Source organism: Fusarium tjaetaba (genome assembly GCF_013396195.1).
Source record: "Fusarium tjaetaba strain NRRL 66243 chromosome Unknown NRRL66243_c0000098, whole genome shotgun sequence".
NCBI classification, from domain to species: domain Eukaryota; kingdom Fungi; phylum Ascomycota; class Sordariomycetes; order Hypocreales; family Nectriaceae; genus Fusarium; species Fusarium tjaetaba.
This window is the reverse complement of record NW_023501294.1, coordinates 131,856-151,678: the sequence shown is the minus strand read 5'-3', so window position 1 is coordinate 151,678 and position 19,823 is coordinate 131,856. Positions and strand designations below refer to the sequence as shown.

The 19,823-nt window shown below is 49.0% G+C and overlaps 6 protein-coding genes across 6 annotated transcripts; 3 read left to right on the top strand and 3 right to left on the bottom strand.

Moving 5' to 3' along the window:
• Positions 1 to 662: 662 nt before the first annotated feature.
• On the bottom strand, positions 663 to 3,221 carry FTJAE_5227 (heterokaryon incompatibility Het-C; the record flags this gene model as incomplete). The annotated part of the gene is made up of 5 exons (XM_037351712.1): positions 663 to 1,443; positions 1,494 to 2,746; positions 2,803 to 2,963; positions 3,020 to 3,047; positions 3,105 to 3,221. The coding sequence occupies 5 exons, from the start codon at positions 3,219 to 3,221 to the stop codon at positions 663 to 665; spliced, it is 2,340 nt and encodes a 779-aa protein (XP_037207724.1).
• Positions 3,222 to 5,283: 2,062 nt separating this feature from the next.
• Positions 5,284 to 6,484, top strand: FTJAE_5226 (cytochrome P450 monooxygenase oxidoreductase; the record flags this gene model as incomplete). The annotated part of the gene is made up of 2 exons (XM_037351711.1): positions 5,284 to 6,041; positions 6,091 to 6,484. 2 exons carry the CDS (start codon positions 5,284 to 5,286, stop codon positions 6,482 to 6,484), a joined length of 1,152 nt encoding a protein of 383 aa, XP_037207723.1.
• A 567-nt stretch (positions 6,485 to 7,051) lies between these two features.
• FTJAE_5225 (rna-binding rsd1) lies at positions 7,052 to 8,899 on the top strand (the record flags this gene model as incomplete). Its single annotated transcript, XM_037351710.1, has 4 exons — positions 7,052 to 7,710; positions 7,764 to 8,072; positions 8,119 to 8,592; positions 8,641 to 8,899. 4 exons carry the CDS (start codon positions 7,052 to 7,054, stop codon positions 8,897 to 8,899), a joined length of 1,701 nt encoding a protein of 566 aa, XP_037207722.1.
• Positions 8,900 to 10,611: 1,712 nt separating this feature from the next.
• FTJAE_5224 (chromosome segregation smc) lies at positions 10,612 to 12,858 on the top strand (the record flags this gene model as incomplete). The annotated part of the gene is made up of 4 exons (XM_037351709.1): positions 10,612 to 10,689; positions 10,781 to 11,236; positions 11,287 to 12,349; positions 12,404 to 12,858. The coding sequence occupies 4 exons, from the start codon at positions 10,612 to 10,614 to the stop codon at positions 12,856 to 12,858; spliced, it is 2,052 nt and encodes a 683-aa protein (XP_037207721.1).
• Positions 12,859 to 13,719: 861 nt separating this feature from the next.
• On the bottom strand, positions 13,720 to 14,685 carry FTJAE_5223 (uncharacterized protein; the record flags this gene model as incomplete). The annotated part of the gene is made up of 1 exon (XM_037351708.1): positions 13,720 to 14,685. The coding sequence occupies one exon, from the start codon at positions 14,683 to 14,685 to the stop codon at positions 13,720 to 13,722; it is 966 nt and encodes a 321-aa protein (XP_037207720.1).
• Positions 14,686 to 17,573: 2,888 nt separating this feature from the next.
• Positions 17,574 to 18,609, bottom strand: FTJAE_5222 (CDP-diacylglycerol-inositol 3-phosphatidyltransferase; the record flags this gene model as incomplete). The annotated part of the gene is made up of 3 exons (XM_037351707.1): positions 17,574 to 17,963; positions 18,014 to 18,390; positions 18,450 to 18,609. 3 exons carry the CDS (start codon positions 18,607 to 18,609, stop codon positions 17,574 to 17,576), a joined length of 927 nt encoding a protein of 308 aa, XP_037207719.1.
• Positions 18,610 to 19,823: the final 1,214 nt, after the last annotated feature.

The window sequence follows — 19,823 nt, the reverse complement described above, 5'->3', positions numbered from 1 at the left end:
AACGCAACATGCCAGGTCGTCCGTCTAGGTGGTTGGGAGCGTCGATCTGAAGGCGGACTCGGCAGCTTGGGTACCAAGGAAATTCGCGACGCACGCATTGCAGAAGCTCAAGATCCAAGACGAGGAAAGAGGTAGTAGCACTACATCATCACGGGAAGACGTTTTTGTTTGGATATACGGTAGGGGGGGAGGGTGGGAGTCTTTCAATGGTGGGATAGCGGGCCAGAATCTAAGATGAAGATTCGGCTTTGTTTTTCAACTTGGGCATGTCAGCTTCTTTTATTCTCATTTGTACTGCATGGGATCAGGAGTTCTCAGGATTAACAGATGGCGACATAGCGTGCGCTCAGGGAGCAGCATCACTTGGGCTATATCGCTTTGATACCCAGCCAAGATGGTAGATATGCAGCGTTAGATCAACAAGCATGTACGGTAGTTTAAATATGTTGCTATTGAGGAAGTAAACATAACTTTCTTAATGTCAAAAACCAAGCTGCCTCTTCTCCCCTGGGTATTGGATATCAAAACGGCCGTTACCAATTCATCTCATCTCAGCCTTTGTTCTTGGCTGACCCTAAAAGTTCCCTATCCAATCCCCTAGTCCGTAGTCGTATATATCATTCCATCTTCGCGTTTTTGATTTTGCGCTTAATACGATCCTTCTAGTAACCGTGTCGTGAACCAGGGTACTGACCCCATCCAGGAGGCTGCTGACCAGGAGGTGGGCCGCCATAGCCCTGCTGACCGTACGGAGGATACTGAGGGGCACCGTATCCAGGGCCGCCGTACTGTTGAGGAGGGGGAGCACCATATTGACCGGGGGGAGGACCGCCGTATTGGCCTGGAGGAGGACCGCCGTATTGACCGGGGGGAGCTCCGTACTGAGGTTGAGGAGGTCCCCCATAGCCACCGCCATATGAAGGTTGGGGTGGTGGAGGAGCACCATATCCACCTTGCTGAGAGTGCGCCGAGTTGGAAGCCGCGTAGTTGGGGTTCTGACCGTATTCAAACGAGGACTGACTTGGTGGTGCAGGAGAGCTCGAGAGGTAGCCTGCAGCTGGATTACCATCTTTACCCTCCATCGAGTCAAGATCGCGGGTCTTGACTTGAGACCACAAGGATCCTGCAACCTTGCCATGCCCAGCATTAGCCATATCGCCAAATGTCCCATGGTTGCAGCCGCCACCACCGATGCTGCGGCTGTTGCCCTGGACTTGGTTAAGAATGTGGTTCTTATGATTTTTGACAGAGTCGGAGGAGAGAAGATGAGCAAGCTCGTGGCGGCGGGGGTGCTCATCAGCCCACTTCTTGACAGTCTTGAACATGTCACGTTGGATCTCGATATGATCGTCCCGAGCAGCAGGGTGGTGGAAAGCACGGAGGACGTCGTTAACGACTTCGTCAACAGAAACGCCAGTGTTCTCCCAAGCATAGAGGACGCGACTAGGATGGTTAGCTATGATGATGGCTGTGGGATAGTGGAATTGGCTTACGGAACGGTGTACTGGAGAATGGTGGCGGCGATACGTCCAGCACATGAGTTCAAGATGTTGGTGAAATGGTCCTTGGACAACATGGAGTGGGTGGGATCAGAGCACTGGGGATTGTCCCAAGGCTCATATTGAGATTTAGCACTGGCCGTGATGACGCCGGAAGAACCGTCCTTGAGAACCTTTGAGACCTGGTTGATGATAGGTCGGATGAAGGGAGCAAGAAGGCCCAGGATGAAGGCAGTGAGGGTCTCGCTGATCTTCTCAAGAAGTTTCTCAAGGCCAGGGACCTTGGAGATACCACGACTGATAGCCTTGACAATTTTGTCGCGGAACTCGAGGATAGGATAGATCTTGCGGGCTGTCTCGACGGGATCGAAGTCGGGACTCATACCGGGAACTTGGTTAGCATTGTCACGAGAGAGGTCACCGCGGGTCTGCTGGTAGCTCATGTTGCGCTGCTCTTGGGCTTCAGAGCTGGCCTTCAGGTCTCGAGCCTGCGCGGCGAATCCGTCACCGACACCGGGAAGCTTCGAAACCAAGCCGATGAAATCAGAGGGACTGGACTTGATTCCAAGGAAACCTCCAAGCAAGGATCGTTCACCACCACCGCCACCACCGGATCGATTGGAAGCGCCCTCGGCGTTCTTGAGTGCAACATCGACTTCATCGACCTCAGACTGCGTGAAGTGATCCGAGGCCTCTCCAATGACGGAATGCAAGAAGTCGACAGCGCCAAATGTGCCTGTCACAAGGGGATATACGCGCTTTCCATGGAGATTGATCTCGGTATGCGCACCGCAATGGGGGAACACAGAATGGTAGCCAAGCTCTCGAAGGGCAAGCTCACAGTAGTTGCTGTGAGCACTGAAGTCTTCCATCGTGTGCAGCGCCTGACCAAGACATCTCAAAGCCTCGCAGAGGTCATCTTCGTTTCCTTTCTTGGAACCGCTGGTGTAAAGACGACCATAGTGGATGCTTCTGGCGAAGCTGTATCGCAGATAAGCGGCGCTGGTTGCCCAATTTCCTTTCTCGTTCGCGATATAGTTTTTCATGCCAGTTCGAGAGTCAATTTCGGTTTCTATTTTCTCAACGGGCCCTCGTAAACGTTTATCAAATGTCCGCGCATCAACTCCATCTCCGTAACCGAGAGGATTATCGATGTGTTCTTCTGGACGATAGACGCCGAGGCGGTCCGCGGTCACTTCGAATTCGCCTGTGGCATAGCCGTGAGCCATGAAAGAGAGAACCCAAACCTGTCGGTCAAGTAAGCATCACATGGTCATTGGTGGCGCAAAGTAACGGCTCATACAAGAATGCGAATAGTCTCGGCATTGACACCCTTCAAACTGCCGATATCAACGGCCTGAGAATAGTCGCGTAGCCAATTTCCAAAGTAGGTACGTTTGATAAGCATAGAAGTCCATTTCTTTCCGTGGAGGAAGGCGATCGTCTCGAGCATATCCTCAATGTCTGAAAATGATGTGAGCAACGCGATGTAACGGGATCGATATGGAGGGGTAATTTACCTCCATGGCGCCAGTTGTGACCTTCGACCTACGCGCATGTCAATAGGATGGAGAGAATTGGCTGTGGATGAGGTCTAATACTGACCTGAGCAATTGAAGGAATGTTTCCAGCACCAAAGGCTTCAGCTTTGCCGGGAAGCAGGATGAGGCATACTGCGATCAGCAGTAACCACGAACCCCGCGGCATGGAAAATGACGGCATGGTAGTTAGTGATGCAGCCCTATGGCGGGGTTATTGAGCAAGGGGCGTAATGCGAGTGGAAGTCTAAAAGGTTCAGAGGGATAGGTAGCAAGATAGAGTACAAAATCGGGCTATGATCGTAGCAAGAGGCCAAGAGGAGGTTTAAAAACTTGATATGCCAAGAGAGAAAGAGAGAGAATGTGACATGCAGATTAGGTAGTCGACCTAGAGCAGGTCACACTGATGACGGGATTTGTTGTGGCTGGGCTTGGGGTTCGTTGCTAGGAGGGAGGCAGTAAGAAGTGGCTCCAGCTTTCAGCTCCCCAAGGCGATTCCTGATTAGCACTGAACGTGGCGCTCATTGGGCTGATGGGATTGCCGCTTCAGGCACATGCTAAGCAAAAGCCTAGGCTAAGATTGGGTAGCAAACGGTTGGGCGAGAGGCCTCTCAATGATGAGCTCAAGCTCGAACTCGACTCTCTTCGAGTTTGATTGCGAAGCTAAACCCACACTATCTGTGGCTTGGCAATTGAAGATGAGGCTCAGCCAACAATACGTAAACATGTCTTGGCATTTCAATTCCAAAGAATATTCGATATAAAGCTGAAATACGATATAATCCTTTCTACGGAGTAGAGATAAGACCTAAGCTTATCTTGGGCCAGAAGCTTGCTTGCTCCTTGAGTCCTGCGTAGGCTGACGTCGATTGCTGACTTCAAGGTTGTTGTTGGGTGTAAGTGAGCCCTCTTACACGCATCATCCACAGCGTTTCCTTGCACTCAAGCGACTCGATAAATATGCCAGATATGTTTCAAGAGTCCAGTCGTCTCCTATCCCACTTTCACTTCCATCCTCACTTGTAAATGGACTAGTCTAGTCATGTACAAACACGTAGAAGACTGGGCTGCCGTCGTGAGCTCTGTATTTGGGAAAATCGACCAAGGACATCAGACATCACGGGCTCTGTGTAAGTGTCCCTTTACCTTTTAGTGCTGTGACATGATGCTCTCCTATACTGAAAGGCCCGCTCATATCCTCAACGGTATGCTGTGAAAGAACCAGTAGTCTAGCTACCTAGGTAGTCTAGATGGGCTTGAGATTTTGCCTGGTGGAGCTCATCGGGGCAGTATAGGAGATCCGGCTTCTTCGGAAAACAATCCTTGGCAGCACAATGCTGTAATCGGAGCATACGGATCACTGAGATTCCGATGTTTACTGAAAAACATCCGTGTTTAATATCTATTGTCCCCGCTGAGGAGATGAATACAATTGGAATTCGTAAGCCCATTGATCGACTGATCGGTCCCGATTTACCCAGATAGGAAAGATAGCGTAAGCGAAAGATAAATACTAGACATGATCTGAGTGCCTGGAAGCTGGCATTTATATACGAATATCGATTACGATGAATAGAGCGTATAAGAACCTACCTCACAGTGCACGATGATACCGAGTCTTGCATGTGATGTTGTAATGACCATACCTAAATGCCAGATTGTTGCTACTGTGTAAATAAATCTCGATCTACGGATAGGTACTCTTTCAGCATTGACAGGCTCAGCTAGGCGTCAATTGCATGAAATTAGGGACCATCATCACCAACACTCGATCATTCGCCTCGACCTCAATCATCCAAAGACCAATCGTCCACCACTAATTTCAGTACAAACGCTGTCTTATTTGTTGTTCCGGCAAATACTCTGATATCAGGTCTTTTTTGCGATGTTGTGGCATGTTTTATGGTCATTGTAGCGCCACTCTTCTGCTAACACGGATGGGGATCCTCATTAAAAAAAAAAAATCCCCTGGATGGACCCCTGTGCGGCGACTTTCACTTGCCGCTCACGCCGCCCTTTCATTCATTCCCTTCCATGACAGTTTGATATTAAACCTTTTTTATAACTTAATCCTTTAACCCCCTCTCAAGGTTTCAATCATTCTATCCTTCACTCTCCTTCAGTTCCCCTCCCTTTGTAATCCGCCTTGGCTGTCGACAAGGAGCATCTCTGCTTGTGCGCTGCTTCAATCGTCTTGTTTCCCATCCTCATCTCGACCCGTACGTTCCGACCGCTGCTTCAACAAAATGCCTGGACGTACTCTACCGACTTTCACTCGCGCTGAGGTGGAAGCGCATAACTCTGGTGACTCCTGCTATGTCACCATCGGCAACAAGGTCTACGATATCACCGATTTTGTTGAGGATCATCCTGGCGGTCCCGAATATATTCTCGAATACGCCGGTCGCGATATCGAAGAGATCCTCAAAGATTCTGATTCTCATACACACTCTGACTCTGCCTACGAGATTCTCGATGAGAACCTTGTCGGGTTTCTCGTTTCTGAGAAGGCTGTTAATGGACACGCCAATGGAAAGGCCAACGGCAACGGAAACGCAAAACTACCCAATGGTGAAGCCAACGGAGACGCAAATGGCTCCGTCCACCCCCGAACCGGAATGTCTTGCGCGGAGGACTTGAGCAAGGATACAGACTATAACTTGGACTACAAGAAGAACAAGTTCCTCGACCTGAACCGACCTCTCTTCCCTCAGATCTGGTTCGGTGGTTTCTCCAAAGAATTCTATCTTGATCAGGTCCATCGCCCTCGCCACTACAAGGGAGGCCAGTCTGCGCCTCTGTTTGGCAACTTCCTTGAGCCTCTCTCCAAGACCGCCTGGTGGGTTGTTCCTATGGTTTGGCTGCCTTGTGTCGCGTACGGTACCTGGGTTGCTTCTCAAGGTTTCGATAACCAGCTCTACACCTTGGGCTACTGGGCATTTGGCGTTTTCTTCTGGACCATCATTGAATATGTCCTGCATCGCTTCCTGTTCCATCTTGACTAGTAGGTTTCACGATTCTTTGCTCCTGAGCTTGCCGCTAACTTTTCATAGCTACCTGCCCGACAACCGTGTTGGAATCACACTTCATTTCATACTTCACGGCATTCATCATTATCTACCTATGGACAAGTATCGTCTTGTTATGCCTCCTACGCTCTTCGCTGCTTTGGCTGCTCCTTTCTGGAAGTTTGCACATGCTGTACTCTTCCACAACTGGTATGCTGCTTGTGCAGCTTACTGTGGCGGCATCTTTGGATACGTCTGCTACGATCTCACACATTACTTCCTTCACCACCAAGACCTTCCTCTGTGGTACAAGGAACTCAAGAAGTACCATCTTGCTCACCACTTCCTTGACTACGAACTCGGTTTCGGAGTGACGAGCAAGTTCTGGGACAGCGTGTTTGGTACTGAGCTGATCTACAACACCAAGAAGACGAAATAAGTCTGTAATAGTGCACAAAATCTGCCTGGCGCAAAGAGAACCAATACAAGCCAGGACACAGTATATATGTCTTGCTTCCATAGTGGTTGGTGAACACTGGGTTGTACGGAACAGTCATGATTTTATGGATGGTAACGAACATGGTGGTCACTGACAAGAATGGCGATGAATCATTCTCATAAATAGTTTTAATGGTTGGGACTGGTTTGCCCAATGGGTCGGTCTATTCTTGGACAGAGTTAATTTAATAATGAACCTTTTATTGGATACTTTGTGCTTCTCTGCTTCATTGTGTCTACCTACCTAGGTAGGTTGCGGCCTCACCGACGTGGCTGCGATAATCGCCACGTGTCTCGTCACGTGCAAGCCATTGGGACTTTCCGTCCAGCCAAAAGCTTGACCTTGACCCATCAGGAGTTTTTAAGGCAACCTCCCCCCAATAAACTTTTCACTCGACGACAGTAATTATTAAATCACCCGACAGAAGAGACCTACGAGCAAACGCATACCTGGTGCTCAATCACAAACGAGTCCTAATCGGAGTTTTCCCAGACCTACGCAGACATCATGGCTACCTTGGACGTGGAAGCACTCCTGGACGCCACCGCTAAGGATACCTCTGAGCAGAAGACTAAGAGCCCTGTAGAGGATAGAACACGAGACGAGCCCGAACGGAGGGATAGGGAGCGTGATCGTGGCCGTGACAGAGACGGAAGTCGACATCGCGACCGCGATCATGGACGACGCAGAGATCGTAGGGACAGCCCCAACCGAAGCCGTAGGGCTACACCCGATGTAGGAACGCCTCGAAGCGATGCTGGAAGCCATAAGAGTAGGAGGAGAAGCCGCAGCCGCGATAGCGACCGCCGTCACTCACGCCGAAACAGAGATGGTGATTACTACAGAGGTGGACGACGCTCACGTTCACGATCTCGCTCTCCTTACCGTCATTACCGCCCCCGCGACGACCGGGATCACCGTGACCGCAGAGACCGCGACCGAAGAAATCGCGATTATGGACGCGGTCGTGATGACGAGCGTCGCGAAACTAAGCGTGAAGAAGGCAACCCCCAGCTTACCGAAGATGAAAGAGATCGTCGCACTGTTTTTGTGCAGCAACTTGCCGCTCGTTTGCGCACTCGCGAGCTCAAGGAGTTCTTCGAGAAGGTCGGACCTGTCAATGAGGCTCAAATTGTCAAGGACCGTATCAGCCAAAGATCCAAGGGGTAAGCCGAGGCAAACTAAACCTATCTAGGGTCCCATCGCTAACAATATGCAGAGTTGGTTATGTCGAATTCAAAAATGAGGAATCCGTTACTCAGGCTCTTCAACTTACTGGACAGAAGCTTTTAGGTATTCCTGTCATCGTACAAGTCACAGAAGCCGAGAAAAACCGGCAAGCCCGAAATCCTGAAGCTTCGGGACCTCACCCCAATTCTATCCCTTTTCACCGTCTTTATGTCGGCAACATCCACTTCAACGTCACCGAGCAAGACTTGCAGGCTGTCTTTGAGCCGTTCGGCGAGCTTGAATTCGTTCAACTCCAGAAAGATGAGAACGGCCGCAGCCGCGGCTATGGCTTTGTCCAGTAAGTTCTTCTATCCATTTACTGTACTATTTACTTACATTCCCAGGTTCCGTGATGCTGGCCAGGCACGAGAGGCACTGGAGAAGATGAACGGCTTTGATCTAGCTGGACGTCCTATCCGCGTCGGACTCGGAAACGATAAGTTTACCCCTGAGAGTACTGCCAACATGTTGCAGAGATTTTCCGGACAGAACCAAAACCAGAACTTCCAAGGTTCAGCTTTCTCTGGTTCCGGCGGACGAGGCCCTCAGTCCTCAACCTTCGACCGAGCTGGCGGTCGAGATAATGAGAAGACTGGAGGTGCTAGTGCTCTTGATGACACCGATGTCGCTGGTGTGAACTTTAACAACTATAGTCGCGATGCATTGATGAGGAAACTCGCTCGAACCGATGATAGCGCCACCAACGGCCATGACGAGCGCCAGGTGCTCAAACCCAAGACAGAGACGAAGCCATTGCCTGTTAATGTCAACATGGCCAGTCGCTGTGTTGTGTTGCACAACATGTTTGATCCTGAAGAGTATGCATCTCGGCCATTTCACTTTGAACAAATGCTGACACTTCACAGAGAGGAAGGCACCGATTGGGTCAAGGAGCTCGAGGACGATGTTCGTCAAGAGGCCGAGAGCAAGTATGGACATGTGGTTCACATCTCGGCTGACCCCAACTCCAAGGGTGACATCTATCTCAAATTTGACAAAGTCCAGGGAGGCGAGAATGCCATCAAGGGCCTAAATGGCCGATATTTCGGCGGACGAATGATCGACGCGTCTCCTGTTGTAGATGCCGTCTACAGCAGTTTGTTCTCACGTACCCGGGCAATTTAAGCTAATATTTGGCTTGTCAACAACGCTCTCTAGGACTCTCGCAGGTTAGCAGAGTCCATATCAACTGGCTGAAGAGCACCACTAAGAATTTCTGGTGATCAACAGACTTGAAGTCTCCGCTTTTTCCCCCGGATTTTCCTCCATTGATCTATTTACGATCCTCGAGCATGACCCCTTTCAAAAATTACGACTCATCTCACATCAAGGTTTTCAAGTTTCGAAACATCACATATCCTTTTAACCAAATCACGGTGTCGCAGGTTTCCGCCCCATATCCCGACCTACCATATCTGGACCCGATGCGCACGCGCTCTCATCCGGATCAATGATCGAACTCCAGGTTCAGCACTCGTTTAGTCGCAAGGACCTCTGCTGATGTCTGTACCTTAGGAAGTCTTCCCCTTTTAATCGAGAAGGGGCAGCAACCCAGTTTTGCACCTTTATTATCTGAATAGTTTGTTACAATATAGAATGTCTAGAGCGTGATTATTTATTATCTTTATTGTGACCATGTACAGTGATATACAAAAGGTAAGGGGGGATATGAAATATGGTCATTTCTTTACTGATAATGCCCAGCGGCTCTCATCAATGTATCTCCTGCTTCATAGGAACGGGGTGTGCCCTGTGTGATAATTACAGAGGGTGTCGATTCACCAGGAGCAGAGTACCTGTTGAGAAGATACATGCTCTTGGGTCTAGTGTAAGTCTTGACGGTAGTCTCGAAGTATTGTGGAGTGTTGAAAACAGCGAACATGACTCTCTTTGCTTGCGATCTACTTCACTCATAAACTCGATCTGAAGAGGACGTGTTCCGTGGTGTTAGCTAGACTGTATTGCTTGAACATATCAGCCTGCTTCAATCTCACTCTGTCTCATTCCTTCACCTATTGTTTCGCCGAACGTTCGTCTGGATCTTTGTTTCCGGGTGTTATCTGGCTGATTGTCTACTCCTTCTCTTGATCTTTAAGTCAGGCACCATAGCGAGTGCTATTGTTTCTGGAGAGCTCTCTCTGAAATGTCCTATTGATCACTCTTAGCAAGGTTCTTAATCCCCCCCAGCCTTGTTGAATCAGACTGGGCCCCGGTTTCCTGAGCTGCCGGCCACTGGCAGTGTCAGTGTCAGTGTCAGTGCCAGTGCCAGTCAACTGAGCAGTCAGTCACCTTGAAAGGGAACTTTTTAGGGGAAAATGTTTTGATGCCACTGGATTCTCTCTCTCTATTTCTGATCCAGCAACTTCTTGATTCACCCACGATCGTAAAATATAAGATCCCTGGTGATATTTACGTGAGAGTAAGCTGATATCTTTCATCTATCACCCTCAAGTTCCTCGTCAGTCTTGATTTCTCGCTTGGCAAACAAGAAGGGATTCATCCCGGAGTGTGCCAAACACAGGACGAATATCAAGCAAAAAAGTTTGGCTCGGGCTTGTTTTTTCAGCCTCTCTCTCCCCTACACTTTAGCCTCTCAGCAAAGTGTACTCATTATTTGGCCTCCACATATTCCTATTTTCATTCTATTGTTCCCTTACCGAGCATCGCGCTTTTCCTACCTTACTCTCCAATACTCGAGCAAGTTTGCTCTGTCGATGATGACACACGAGTATAAAACGTCCTCTTCTACTGACAGTCACTTCGCGCCGAGTCAACCCTCGTCAAAGTGGTCTTCCAGCATTGGGAGTCGTGATACCAAACCTTCCAACACGAACACCATGTTGAGTATCAACTTCTCGACACCTCTCGCGGGAGCTGCTCGATCCGAGAGGATCAAGCAGATGACCAACAATCACGTAAGTCAACGAATCCCTTTATTCTTTTGCTTGCTTTTCTATCCGTCGCAGCCCATCTCCGGGGCGGCCACTGACATTTATCACCTCACAGCCCGCCTTTGAAAAGGCTCGTATGTCGCAGGAGATACTTGTAAAGATCCAGACATCTCTTCGCCGCATGCCTGGTGTTTCTTCCAAGGAATCCAATGAGATCATCACAAAGCTGCAAGAAGTCGGGCAAATCATCAGCTCAGAGACGAGTCAGCTCGTTGATGCGCTTATGAACCTGACACTCGATCAAGAGGATACGGACAAGGCCATCGCCCGAATGAGTATCGAGGCCAATCTTGCCAAGGCGGAGGCTGATGACCAGAGTCAAAACCTGGGCAGCCTCCGTGCCGAACTGGCGGATGAGAAGGGCAAACGCCAAGAAGCGGAGGCCGAAGCCGCCAAACTCAAGAGTCATCTCGAGAAGCACATGGATGAGTTGAAGTCTCTCAAGGCGAAGGTCCGTGATGGTGGCTCTGAGGGTACCATATCTAGCGCCGTTCACGATGAGTTGGTCAAGGTACGCAGTGTGTTCTATATCACTCTAACAAAACTGACGATAGTATTTAGAAACTTGAAAACTCTATCAAGCACATAGAGAACCAGCCCAATGCTGGCCGATCCACGTTGTCCATGAGCAACTCCAGTCCTGACTCTGTGGAGCGTGCTCTTGAGACCATCGCTGAGGCATGCCCTGATAGAAACCTCGCACAGAAGTCTATCATGTCTCTGCGTCCTAATGGCACGGACTCTCCCAACAAGGCTGTTGGTATGAATGACGGCGCTCTTCAGTCTCAGCGTCCCTCCTCTGCCTTGCAGAATAGTCGTCCCCCCAATCTGCCCACGCGCTTTGGCTCTCACATTGTGCCTCCTCCTTCTCGCCCAGGCTCTGCTGCTCCGAGTGAGCGCCGATTCAACCAGTGGGGAGCTCCTCCTACTCCTGTTCAGAGCCAGCCTCGCTACGCAGTCCCTCCTCCAAATGGCGCTGGACCTCAGTCCATGTTTGGTCGAGCTGCCCCCCGTCGTGGCTTCAGCAACGGTACCTATCGTCCTAATGCACCTGAATTTTATCCTCAATCCTACGGGCAACCTGACAGGGGACCGCCTGCCCCTGGCAATGGCGGATTCGGCCAGCAGCGCCGGGAGTTTTACCCTCCTACCCCTTCTCACAACCGCAATAAGTACAGCCGCTTCCGCGATCCCGTCCAGGCTCCTGATTTCGCCGGCCCTCCTGGCGCTCTGACTACTCGTCCCTCTTTCCCTGGCCCCCCTATCCATATCACTGAAATGACTATTGGGGCGTGGCATGACCAGCTGACGGAACTCTACACGACTGTCCGCCTCTTCGTCGATGTCTATGCTGACAAGCCGACTTTTGTCAACCCTATGGATCTTTCCAGCACTCGTCTCTGGCCTGTCCTCTTGGCTACTTATCACCCTCTCTCAGAGACAGAGGCAATCTCCTACCTTGACTTTCACCTCAAGGACAGAAGTTCCAAGTCTTGCCTTGTCACTCGCGTCATCATCGACTACATTGTCAATCGAGTCTGGGTTCCTCGGGCTTGGATGGGTGCTGAGACTGACGCTACTTACGGCATTGCTGAAGTTGAGAAGGATCTTGAGAGAACTCAAGGTAAGGCACTAGCCCAGATGGATAATCAAAGTGATGGACTAACAAATATTGCAGGCCAGACCGCCGTCCGTCGACAGCACATCCTTGATCGACAGGCGGCTATCATTGACTCTATTCTCAAGCTGGACAGCTTCGAGGAGTTCAGCAAGGTCCGTTGCCGGGAGATCTCGGACGTCATCCTTCACATGGTGGAGCCACTCCTAAACCCTACCGCCGATCCTGAGACTACCTACAGCGAGCTCGAGAAGGTCTCATCTGCTGCCTGGGCTCTGTCAAGCCGCATCCTCAGCAGTCGACTGACATTTGACTTCCGCTTCCCTGAGATCGGAAGCCGATTCTCTCACCAGTCCATGTACCCCATCTGGCCCGACTCTGATCCACATGAGCTTCAGGCTGAACATTGGCGAATTGCTCTTGTCACTACGCCTGTTGTGACCTGCCGCAATGACACCGGCTCAAACATCTCTGCTCACTCAGTTTGTATGGCTGATGTTGTATGCATGCGATGAATGCATCACCGTTAACCTCATTGTTGTTGATCTGTTCGATTAACGTGAGGGTAAGAGACCTCTTGGTCTAGAGAACCACAAGGTTCTTTCGAGTACGGTGAACACTACCACTGTACCATAATGTCACACTACTGTTGACACCGATTACGCACAGCCACGATGCTGTGACTATCTAGAAGGGGAAGATACATTCCACCTAACAGCACGACTTAGAGCTGGTCGTTCACAAAAATCAGGCGGTCACGGGCGTTTAATACTTTGATTTCAGGGAGATTTGCTTACCTTTCTTTTTTTTACGCGCATTTTTTCTACATGCACAACGGCATTGGGTTCACTTGACGGCAGGATATAGGCCCCCTCATATCGCAACTCATAACCCTTCTGGAGATTACCGAGATCTATACCCCAAAGACGGTGTTGTTTCTTTGCATTTTCTTTTCCGTCGTGGGGAAAACAGGTATAAGGGGGTTTCTGGTGGTTGAAGATGCAATCAATCGTCGGGGGACAAAAGCAATTACTTACTAAGGCACTGGGTTTTACGATCAGTCATGGGAATTGTTGCGGTCTCAAAGAGGAAATGAGGCAGATACATTCAAAACAGATGTAGATGCGATTGATTTTAGGGGTAATAATTGATTTTGACGCATTAAAATAGCGAAACTAATTGTGATCTGGTGTTCTCGTGAGAGTCACCCCAGTCTTGTTGGCCTGTGAGACCATCTTGTTATAATCTATAGGAAGCCCCGAACTCCTGGTATAAATGAAAAGCAGAATACCACCACCATAATAGTAATAATAATACAATAGAGGAAAGAAATCGTAACCCCAAAAAAAACCCAGGAGCTATTATAAAGTGAGTGTCTAGTGACGAGGGCCCTGAGGAGAGCTACGCCCAGACTTGCGATCCAAGCGTCGCACAACAGCACCAAGAACAACCTTGAGAATTCCATCTGCGGTCAAAGCCTTACTGTTGTCCGAAGTAGTGGAATTCCAAGTTGCTGTATCAACCATATCGCGAATACCCTGGTCAGCGAGATCATCGTCGAGCTCACGCAGGGCCTTAGTAGCACCAAGTTCGTTGCCAACCTGGAAGAACTGGATGCCAACTTGATGAGGAGGAGCCTCGATCTGGTCAAGCTTCCTGGCATGATGAACGATAATGCTCTCTGGGTCGTCCGTAGGACATCCGTCGGTGATCACGATGATGTTGACTGGCTTGGTCGAGTCAATGTTGGCCGCCCGACGGGAGAGATGGGCGACGTAGGGTTTGAGAATGCTGTGAAGACGAGAACCAGTTGGTGTTGCTCCGCGAGGACGGACCGACTCGAACAGACGCTGAACTTGGTTGGCATCACGGATCTGGAAATATCCTCCGGGTGCTTGGACTCCAGTCCCGGCGGCTTGTGATCGATGGTTCAGGAAATAGACATCGATACCATCGGGGTCATGAGAAGTACAGATCGGGGCAATAGTGCTCAGGGCCTCTCGAACCTCCCTCCACGATCGACCAGCCATGGATCCAGAGTCGTCAATGACAAAGATGGTATCGAAAGTAGAGAGAAAAGCATATTTATCTTCGGCACTGGTGATGCTCGACATGCTAGGAGCTGGTGAAACTGCACGCTGAGGAACATCGAGAAGAGAAGCTGTCTTTTGAGTGGACTCGTAAGTAGGAGGAGCCTCCTCGGGAACATCGAGGAAGGGATTGTTGTTGTTGTTGTTGTTGTTCTTGGTGTTTGAGTTTGAGTTGCCCATGCCGAGATGAGTGTGATTCTCGGTGGAGGAGGACTTTTTGGCTGAGAATTTATCCTTGATGCGGCTGAACATTTTTGGTGATGAAGGTGAAGCAGCGTGAGGCATGTCGCGGAAGGTGATTTTATAAGTGTCTAGAGAGTTGGGTTGAAGATTTGAGTTGAGGCTGTGAGTCACGCGTATTCTTTGTCGTGAGAAGCTTGTTCACAAAGTAAGTTCAATGATGTGAATGGCTTTGAATAAACTTCTTGTTGTTCACGTGGATTGTGAGTGAGTGTTGATTGATAATAGCAGTACCTGATCTGAGGTGACCATGGCAACTCTTTATATCAGCCATGCTACATGTCGATGTTCATTTAGTGTAAGGCATAATAGCATTAGTTGCTCCAGGCGAATGAAACTATCACCATCCATCGTGTTTGTTCATCTCCAGTGCCACTTGCACCGCCTTAGAAGGCAGTTTCGCCATTGTCGCAGAATCAATTCTATGGTTCGCCTGGGCCGCCACCAGGGAGGGACACGAGGCATTCATGTGACCCCTGTACAGGGCCCCCCGGACATAGCCTCCACCCCCACTGCATGCGCAACAGAGAGTCCGCTTACAGGCCAACAACTGGCCAATAGCAAATCATATTAGGGGCTCAGCCCTGTCATGTCAAAGCCCGTTCCATGCTGCTGGATCTGCCTAAGGTAAGGTAGATCTGGACTGACTTTTTGTCAATGACAGGTTGGACCCTTGCAAAAGCTTTTAGTTTAGCACTGGATGATCAATTCGAGATTATAAGGCATATTAAATGGTAGTGAAATCCTGAGGCATTCTTTTACCTCATGCTTGAGAAAGTACAAACAATTCTGACATCAAATATCTCAACTCTACCCGGCCTCATTATGATGTAACCTCTTGTTGGTGTATCAAGAGGCTTGCTTGTCGTACCTGAGTGACCTCCAATCTCCCCGATCTGGTCTTTAACAGGCTTCTGACATGCAGCTCAGACCAATCAAAATACCCATTCATATTGTCCCTCTTGCGGGGTTATCCCTGGCGTTGGACATCTGGACGAACCATGAGGCACATGGATGCCTCGTGCCGGGCTGTGCCCATCAGTTCAGCCTTGTATCAGAATATCAGTAGGATTTGGCATGGCGTTGCAAATACAAGTGTATCTTGAGTAAACAATCACCTGTTGCATACTTTCAAGTATACTTTTCTCTGCTAAACACGTTACCGTTTGCAGCAATTGACACACATTGCGGATGTTTCAATGTTTTGCGCAAATGCGCACTTAAACAACACACCATGACAGCAATCATATATGCAGGCCAACAACTGCCTTCTACGGTCAGAAAACTACAATATATTCTATACTTCCAAACTACCTTCGCAATGAAGTCAGGTTAAATGTACTAGTACCTATTGAGGTATATTTCCAGATACTCAAATGTTGATTGTGGTAGAGCCAATATTTGCACTAGACTCTGCGCTAGCTTTTCAATTTCAATCCGTCAGGACTCTTACTTATCTTCAACTACCTACTCTGACCTTGTCAGTTGATATTTTACACATTTACAATAGAAATCTTCGACTCTTGGCTTCCCGCGCCCAGTGCAACTCCATGCACCTTTGTGACAGTCACACATATGGGTCACCAGTCCGTCAAATCCTTGAACGACAAGAACATGAGATGCCGGGGCTGCTCATATTAGCAAAAGAGCGTCCAAAGTTATAGCAATGCATCTGGTCGTGTTTTCAACTCGTCTGTTTTCCCATGTAAAAGACACTGGTCAAATAAAGCTTCTTGACGCGCCAACTGAGCCTCGAATATTCCGACAACACTGGTAATCCCGAAGCAGCAGTCGCTTGTCCATCACTTCAGTGCTAAAGCTGGCAGTCATCAAGCATTAGAAGGCCTACGAATATCTCATCGACTTCGCAGAAGAGTGAAATAAAATTAGTGAGAGGCTACTGAGAAACCTCTTGCTCCTCCAGCCTTCAGAAGGCATTCAGCAGCAAACCCCAGCCTTTATGATACCACGGAACTATGGTTTTCTAATATGATAGGAGGCTCAGATCCTACCAAGTACTGTCAAGGAAGGCTGTGCTAAAGTCCCCAAGCTGGTGGTAGAAATGTCAAGGCTTCAATAGTGAGGGTTGGTGAAGAATCTAAACTGAGATGACGGGAACTGATTATTGCAAAGTGATAGAGGAATGCAATATGAGCCCTTTCCCTCCAGAGTTTAGGCTAGGTTCTCATGCATGAACTTAGACTAAAGCCATCAAGATAAGGTTAATTGAAACGACTGATGGCCACCCCCTGGTTAATCCTAGTTATTTCTCGTATAAGTGCCCCTCGGGCTTCCGAACTACCTTCAAGGGAATGGAGGAACTAATGTATCGGTCATTTTCTTCAAGAATTATGTTGCAAATCTTATTCAATTCCAGCGAGTGTATCGACATCGTCTACTATTAACAAAGTATAGGCCAAGAGTTAAACAAAAGGAAGAGGCCACCATGAATAAAAAGAAAAATGTATAACGAGGTCTAAACACCCGCTAGATTCCATGGAAAAAGGCTTCAAAAGATCCCCACGATTATCTCCTCCAGCAGTCCATGATATCCCTCCAACTGCTTTCGAGGACGCCGCTTCTTCCAATACTTTTACCCAGTAAGTCTCATCCCCTCCGGAGTCAGAGTCTTTGAAAAACCACACCTCATACGCCGCGTCATGCAGTAAGGAGAAACCCACAGTATTCCCCTCCAATAATCCCTACTTGATTGCTCCCTGGCAAGACAGAGCATGTTGAAACAGACCGAAGACACAACTTGAAACAAGCTGCTCTCTCAGTCACAAAAAAGGTAGCTGGCAGAATCTGCTAGTTTTCATACAGTTTAACAAAATGTTCGTCCTATCCCATCGACTTGCTATCGAATTTCAAGGACGCCATTATAAGATAGCTTGTTAAATTTAAGCTGTCTTGGGCTTGGGGCGGGGGAGACCCTGCTCTTGGCGAGTCTTGAGATCGATCTCGGCGAGGCCCAAGCTGGCATTGTAAAGCTGAACGCAGTTGATGAACTGCTTGAGAAACATAAATGGAAAGCTAACACCGGCAATTATCCAAGGTACTGTAGAATCCATCTTGTTCGCACGTGCAAGCTCGAGAGCAGCAGGGCTGAAGGGGTCGGGGAAGATCTGGGCGAGGATCGAAGTGTTGACTTGAGCACCAGCCTGAAGCTCGGCACCGACAGTCTGGATTGGCTTGATGAGGTAGGGCGAGACGAGAGGAGACGAGAAGCAGAGGAGGTAGAGAGCGATGAAGAAGAGCTCGTTGAGAGCGCAGAGGGCGAACAGGACATTCTAGGCGCAATCAGTACATAACACAGATACCAATGTTTCAAGATGCATACCTTGTTGGTGTAGTAGAGGCGCAATAGCCAGTTCTTGCTCTCATCAATGCTCTTGTGGCTGGCGTTGGTGCCTGAGACAACAAGAGTAGCATACATATGCATGTAGTGGCTGGCAAGGTCAAGAGCAATCAAGCCCTGGAAAACAATGGCCCATCGAGGGAAAGCGGAAGAGAGGAAGACAATAAGACAGGCTGTAGTACAGCGATCTGTGACCATGTCTAGAACAGCGCCGAAGCGAGTGGACTGTTCGTAGATACGCGCGGCGTAGCCATCGAGGGCATCGAGGAGACAAGAGACGCTGTAGAGGAACGAGCAAGTACGAGGATGGAGGGGCATGTAGTAGAGTGACGCGATAGCAAGGACGATGCGCGCGTAGCCTGAGTTATCGTTAGTAAACTTTGACTTGATTTTTGGAAATGATTTCTCCTTATCATACCAATGATGTTGGGGATGAATAGGAAGATGTTCTCGCGAGGGGCATCGTCCGAAGCATCCGCGACGCCGTTGGCAGACCCGTTGCCGTTGGATCTAGCTTCAGGCTCCGAATCAGAAGGGGTTTGGGCCTTTGCGGCCTGTCGTCGAGTTTGCGGGCTCATGGTGTTAATTGGTTTCGTATTATTGTACGTGAAAGGTGAAGCTTCGAGTTGTCGTGATTATCAAGGTGGTGTTGGTGTGGCTTATCATGCAGCGGCGGCGGAGTTTGGATCGAGATAACGGACAGATTCTGCGAAAGGGGCAGGGATTACTTGGCGCTGTTGAAGCTATCGAAGAGGCTAAAGAGAACTTGTAGGTACGTAGAGCTGTCGCGTTCCGCGAGAGGTTAACAAAAGAGACTCGTTGAAGGTGTCAGAAGGAGTGGATGTGAAGGAAGAAAATAGAATCTTAAGAGGAAGCTCCAAAAAGTCGAGTCGAGCGGAGGTGATGACGAACGGCGGAAGGTAAGGTAAGCTTAGGTTAGAGGCTCCCTTTCCATGAGATGCTCCCGCCAAGCGAACAACAGGGGGTGGTTTTTCGGTAGTCTCGGACATGTTTAGAACTTGGCTGCGTGTATATTCAGCGGCTCGGGGTGTTGATTTGCCCGTTTTCCACTGGCCGAGAGCTCCAAATTAGCACCAGCCGCAGATTGATCCCCTGAAATTGATATCCGCTCATGGCAAATTGTCAGCTTAGAAAGAGGGCGCCTACTCCACTTTCAAGGTCGATTTCTTGGATATTTGCCAATTGAACAACTCATCATCTCACTATTAAGACGTATGATTTGCTCATGAAAGTCTCGAGATCCAAGGTTTCCAGTCGCATTGATTGTGAACTCGGCCTCGGCTTGTCGAGACAACATATGTTTTTACCATGTCATGTCACGACTTGTCTGATCAAGGCATCAATTCCAGAGCGTTATATCCGGCTAACATGCGTAGCAAGACATCGCACTGGTAATAATACCAGAACAGATAGAGTTGTGATTAGCTGATTAGTTACGGATACTCTCTAACATAGATTAGAAGCATTAGCGGCAAAATGTTCAGGTCACAGCCCCTATGAATTTTCGCGGTCGAGGTTGTTTTTGTATAGATAAAATTGAGGTTAAAGAGCCCTCAAGTTCCAACACAAATGCAAGCTTTGGTGATCTGCCTTTAGCTCCTTACGTGTAATGACGGTTGGTTCTTGATGACCGTGAACCCGATTATCATGACACCTGAAGCCACAGCAATTGCCATTGAGGTCGAGAGAGACGCGCAGTGAGCGGATTAGGCTATTAAAGAATCCATTTAGTCGCAGACATTGTCGTACAGACCCCGCAACCTTATCAATG